General features: G+C 33.8%; 1 protein-coding gene and 2 long non-coding RNA genes across 4 annotated transcripts in view; 2 read left to right on the forward strand and 1 right to left on the reverse strand.

The window, feature by feature from the left end:
• LOC110271709 overlaps nucleotides 1-2291 on the forward strand; it is a 20964-nt gene extending 18673 nt beyond the window's left edge. Inside the window, exons 2-3 of the long non-coding RNA XR_002362304.1 lie at nucleotides 437-441; nucleotides 2202-2291. This is a non-coding gene — a long non-coding RNA (uncharacterized LOC110271709). The remainder of the gene's footprint in view (nucleotides 1-436; nucleotides 442-2201) is intronic.
• On the forward strand, nucleotides 2717-3488 carry LOC107642594. The gene is made up of 2 exons (XR_001620676.2): nucleotides 2717-3038; nucleotides 3195-3488. It is a non-coding gene; the product is annotated as an uncharacterized LOC107642594 (long non-coding RNA).
• On the reverse strand, nucleotides 3455-5548 carry LOC107642593 (FAD-dependent urate hydroxylase). Of its 2 annotated transcripts, none has more exons than XM_016345990.2 (5): nucleotides 5049-5548; nucleotides 4903-4968; nucleotides 4627-4789; nucleotides 4230-4458; nucleotides 3455-4101 (listed from the first exon to the last, which is right to left on the reverse strand). In XM_016345990.2, the coding sequence occupies exons 1-5, from the start codon at nucleotides 5414-5416 to the stop codon at nucleotides 3590-3592; spliced, it is 1338 nt and encodes a 445-aa protein (XP_016201476.1). In that variant the 5' UTR covers nucleotides 5417-5548; the 3' UTR covers nucleotides 3455-3589. The 2 variants fall into 2 exon arrangements, with proteins under 2 accessions (XP_016201476.1, XP_016201477.1); XM_016345991.2 differs by having other exon boundaries at nucleotides 4903-4976; nucleotides 5049-5182.

Genomic DNA, 5861 nt, shown 5'->3' on the forward strand with positions numbered 1-5861 from the left:
ATTATTTAAAAATTTTCAACTATTAATGTTATTTATAAAAGTAACTGCATATAAGTTTTGACCTTAATATAAATTCATAGCTATGATCGTGTTAAAATGATAAAAGAGATATTAAAAGAAATTTTTAAATTTCTTTCATTCATAGAGGATGACAGAAACTCCAGATATGCACTTTAGATAAAGTATATGCTGCTATTTCCCTCAGTTGAACTAGTACGTACTTCCTACACTATGCATGGCGAACAACAAGGGTTAGGTTTTTTCCCACTTAAGTTTAGGAATTTGGAATTTCTCACGAGCAAATGTGGTTCAGGGTTTATCAAATTAGGAAATGGAAGGCGAAGCAAGCACAACATTTTGGTAGCCAAGAGAGCATCGTCGAGTGTTGATGAGCCACATGTAGTGGTACGTACTTGTTAACTAATGGCGCGATTAGGAAAAGTCTAGGGCCAGCAACTTTGTTAAATTCTGGCCAGCATGTAACCAACAAAAAAAAAGTGAGTCATTAGATGAAATCTCAAACCAATCTCACACCATTAAAACCATCATTTACAAATCACAAAAGTTGCTGACTCCTAGCATTCCTCGCACGATTAAGGAGACTCACGGAAGAACTAATGAAACTCAATGTAAAAGTTTCTAATAGCTAGATTTATATGACATTTAAAATTTTCCAAAGCCTTAAAATTAAAAAAGAATAAATTATTATTTATACCCATAAAAGATATAAACGCTGACAAATGTATCCATACAAGAATAAAATGACAATTGTAACATCTTTCATCGGTACAAATATAGCCAATTTATTGCCAACAATAATTAATTATTATATTTTAAACACGTGTATGAGGAGATATATTCAGAAAATACATCTATAAAGATACTTCTATTAGACACAACTATAAAAAAAATATTTTTATTAGCATATCCATAAGACACTTCTATTAAATACAGTTATAAACAAGAGTTGGTAGAAGTGGGTAGAAATACTGTTTATAAGGTAACGAGATTGTTAAAAAAATATATATATATTGAACTTACATATCCTTTTATTCTAACATGTTAAATTAATAGAATAATTTTTTGCATTTGGGAAACTATTATATTTCCAGAAACTATTTCGGTATTACTTTTATATATATAATCGCAGCTATATCTAGTACCCTCCAAAAATTTGAGTGATAATAGGTCCAAAAATGGTACATACTTTAGCAGTAGAAACAAACCTAAAAGGACAAGCATATTGTGGTAGTTGAATTCTTTAAGGGGAATTAAAGAAGGAACCATACATGCCATTTTTTGATTGAGTAGTTTCTACATGCCTATGGAAATCCTGCATGTGAAAATGAGATGAAAGAAGTAAAATAATGGGAAGAAGACTAGAAGAGGAGTGGCATCATCATGATTACTGTGACGTACTGGGTTGGATTCGCACTTGAATCGGAGCGTTAAAGGTGTGGTTGGCTTCTATGGTTATTGGATCAATCATCTCTAACTTTTCAAACCTGTCTCCACATGTAAAACACTAGGCCTTTAATTAAGGTTGTGAATTTATTTTACGGTTTACAATGTCATTTTTTTTACGTATCAATCGTTGAAGTATCTACCTTTAATTAATTCCTTCACCCAAACTCTACCAACCGCCGCGTGAAAGGAAGCAGAAATGTAATATTTTGATATATTGAATAGAAGACTTTTTAGTTTTTATATTATTTCAAAAACAGAAAATAGTTGGCAGTATATATAGTTTTTTTAGGAAGTTACTTTTATTTTTGACCCAAATTAAAGTGGGAACATTACCAAGAATTTCCTGTAGATCACATCACCAAAGTAGTTAGTAGTATATATCGTTACAAAATAGCATAATAAGAAATGTAATATATATGTGTGTGTGTAAATTTTTTATATGTTTCAAGAGCAAATGAATGCTTTCTTTACGTACTATTTATTTTGTTAGTTTAATGTTAATTTAAATTTTTTTAATATTTTTAAAATTAAAATTAAAATTAAAATTAGAGTATAATATTGATGTAAAAAACAATTAATTGATCAAAATAACAACACTTACTTATTCTTGGAAGTTGAAACACCTATAAAATTTCTCACACACAATTTATTTTGATACACCTTTTATATTTTTAAATAGAATTTTATGATTTTAGCATGCAAACATTTTATATAAAATGAATTATATTATGGAGAGTATAGGGTATCAACATATTATCTGTCAATTTATTATCAACAATAATTATTTATTATATTTTAAACACATATATAAAGAGATACATCCAGAAAATATATCTATAAAGACACCCCTATTAAACTCAGTCATAAAAAATATATTTTTATTAGATACATCCACAAAGACACTTCTATTAAACACAATTATAAATAAGAGTTGACAGAAGTTGACAGAAATGCTGTTAGTAACGTAGCAGAATTGATTATATTATCATTTTTATTAGTATTAGTATATACGAGACACGGTTGAAAAAACCTAGAGTAAGAGTCAAATATTTCTACTAATATGACTCTACTAAAACTTTTTAAATAACTGAGTAATTTCATTTTCTTAGATCTAAAAAAGTTGACATTTATTTAAATATAAGAATCTTGATTACAATAGTAAACTTAAAGATGATAATGATTTAGGTGTAATTTATTTGTCAAATGTGAATAAAACAATATACCTATATTGAACAAATAAATATTGTTGAATATGATGGCACCTTCCTAGAAAAAGTGGTAGGAAAAGAAGAAAGAAAGGGATATAGGAAAAAGAGAAGAAAAATGAAGTTGAGAAAAGAGTGAAAGAGTTGGACTCATTCTAAAGCATTCAAGATTCAATAACATCACTCGGCTGAGCATGGAAACCGATGAAGACCTTCCCACATACGATCCCCTCTCGTATGTTTCAAAGAGGGAGCGCTCTCGTCTCAGATCAGCACAGAAGGCTGTCCACCTCATCCCTCTTCTCGTTCTTCTCTGCGCCATCATCCTCTGGTTCTTCTCTGCTCCTACTCCTTCACCGCAAAAAGGTTCGTCTCGGATTTATTTATTTATTTATTTATGTTCGCATGAAAGTTCGTTGGAATTGGATTGGAACCAATGATTTGCAGTTTGCATCAACAGTTGTTAACTGATTTTGAGTTTTGACCTAAGTTTTTTCCTTTCCTTTTATTTATTTTTTTCAGCCTGAGGAAGCTGAAGTGGAATCCTGAAGATGACAAGAGCAGTTGAAGTGCTATTTCATTTTGTCAAATGATTTTGTGGTTCGCTTTTGATTAGATTAAATGATAGCTTGGATGGACTAGTTTAGTTTTAAAATGTAAACAAAGAAAATTATAGATATGCTTCTTAGTTCTTGATTGTATTCTTATCTATAATATATGGCTTTTATTGTGTTGAGATTGAAAGCTTGTATTTGAGGTGTATCTGAGATATTTCTCTTAACTGAAACCAAAGCGTTGCAATTGCATTAATGAATACAGGCATGTCTCTATCTTTACATTGATTTAATGTATTATACATTCAGGTGTTGGATTTAGTAGAAATGGAACTACTACTTTCTCCCATTATCATTCTTCTTTCATAGACTCTCAGGAGTAAAATTTGTATGCTCCAACAATGGTCCAAGCCTTACTAACTTAGGTATGACAATGTTGTTCCTAACAGAACACACCAATGGATTCTCCCACTGCAATATGGAACCCACAAAGTATGCACGAACAGTGAGTGGAAACACTCGGGGCCATCTTTCACTGCCATATGACCTCAAAGCTTCTTCAACTGATGAGTGGTCCTCATTAGACTTGATGGCCCCTGCAAGCTTCTTAGCAAGAACCACAGCATCCTCAAGTGCACAACATGCTCCTTGCCCCAGATTCGGAGTCATCGGATGCCAAGCATCTCCGACCAGCACCACTTTACCAGCAGAAGCAGGTGGACTTACGGCCGGCCAAAGCCACCGATCTACCAGCGGAGTCTTGCTGACAGTCTCGTCGGCTGTAGCGTCCACTATGTCCAAAAGCTCCGAAGGCCAATTCTTGACTAGTTCTTTAGCTTCCTTCTTAAGAACAGTTGGATTAGTTATTTTTGGACCTGCCATTCAACTCAAACTATTCTTTAAATGAACCAAGATAAACTTCAAGATTCAACTTTCATAGATTGTTGGTATAAAATATGTCTATATAGATAATCTAATTATGTATGGAGCTATAATTTAGGACCTGGGGATGAACTGTTAAAGCAGATGAACCAATAAACTTTTGTTGGAGAAACAGGAACATATCCTGCACGCACCCCTCTACCATAGATATAATTTACTCTTGGTCCATAAGGCTGTCCTTCTGAATAAGAAGCAAGTCCACGGAAAGCACAATGACCAACGTAATTTGCCTCAGAAAACCCCATCCACTTTGCTATTGGTGATCGAATCCCATCACAACCTATCAAAATCTAATTATTCATGAGATTAACTTGTCAGAGAGAATCATAATTGGCCATCATATTTCAATCACATAACTAATTACTCATTTCATTGTTATGCTACTTTTTGTTACATTCTTGGATCAATATATATGGAATTTGAGCTGAGCTAATTAAACCAGAATATGCACTACTAACCTTTGCAAGAAGCTTAGACCCATCTGCAAGTTCCAACAAGGTTTCTCCATCTGAATTTGATTCAATCCTTGCTAGCTTTGAAGAAAACTGAATCATATCCTGGGGGAGCTGGGCAGCTAAAGTTTCCAAAAGTACTCGCCTTTCCACAGCTCGCACCTCTTGGCTGCAGCATACTCCTTCTTTAAACATTTGATAAACAGAGAAATTTATAGTATAAACTAAGCCACCAAAAGGTAAATTAAGAAAACTTAGGATTTTTTAATCGATCCTGGGTACCTTTGATCCTCTTGTTTGAAAGTGAAAGAGCGTAGTTCTCTGCCATCCTCAGACTTCACCACCATCCTGTACAGCTGATAATATGAACCAAATAAAGCTCAGCTGATAATAATTAAGAATGAATAGTAATTACTATAATAATGTACCCTTGAATTTCCAAGAAGTGAGGTCTGAGATAATGAGCGATTCCAATAGCATCGAGTACCCTCCAGCCGTTCTTGAAGAGGGTGAGGGAAGTGCCACCGGTTCGAAGGGAGTCAGCCTGCTCAAGAACGAGGGAATTAACTCCAAGCCTGTGAAGGGAGACAGCAGTTGCAAGGCCAGCAATGCCAGCACCCACGATAACAACATCTTCCTTACGGACTTGAGCCTTCATTTCAGATTTGCTTCTGTGGTGGTTCTGGTACTTCTGTGTTCGGAGTTGGAAGAACAAATTAGATGTTGTAGCGTGAGAAGAAGGTACAAGAGGTTTGGGAAAGGCAAGAGACGCGGTTGTTGTTGATGATGTGGCCATGGATGAAGCAAAGGATGATTGTTGAATCGTGAATGCTGGCTATGCCAACCAACATACAGAGGTCATAGGAGATAGTAACGGTGCATGTGTGACTGCGTGTTCAGCCTTCCGCCATAGAAACGAGTGGTGACTGCTCACTCAGGATCATTTCTTCTTCTTTCTTTTTTATTTTTTGAGAAAAGGATAACTTGATGACTGACGTTTTGGTTTGCGGATATTTAAGTCCTTTAAAATTTAAAAATACATTTAAGTTTTTTACCTTTTTAAAATTTGAACATATCGATTTCTAAGTTTAATTTGTCTAATTTTAAAAATTCTCTCAGGCGTGCTTCGGTATCAATCTGAGCAAATTTTTTTGTTGAGTCTGACAGACCCAAGTAAACATGAGGGATCGATAAGTTCAAATTTTAAAAATTTATTTTAAATAAGTAATCATGTTATGAAA

Source organism: Arachis ipaensis, chromosome B05 (assembly GCF_000816755.2).
Source record: "Arachis ipaensis cultivar K30076 chromosome B05, Araip1.1, whole genome shotgun sequence".
Classification (NCBI taxonomy): Eukaryota; Viridiplantae; Streptophyta; class Magnoliopsida; order Fabales; family Fabaceae; genus Arachis; species Arachis ipaensis.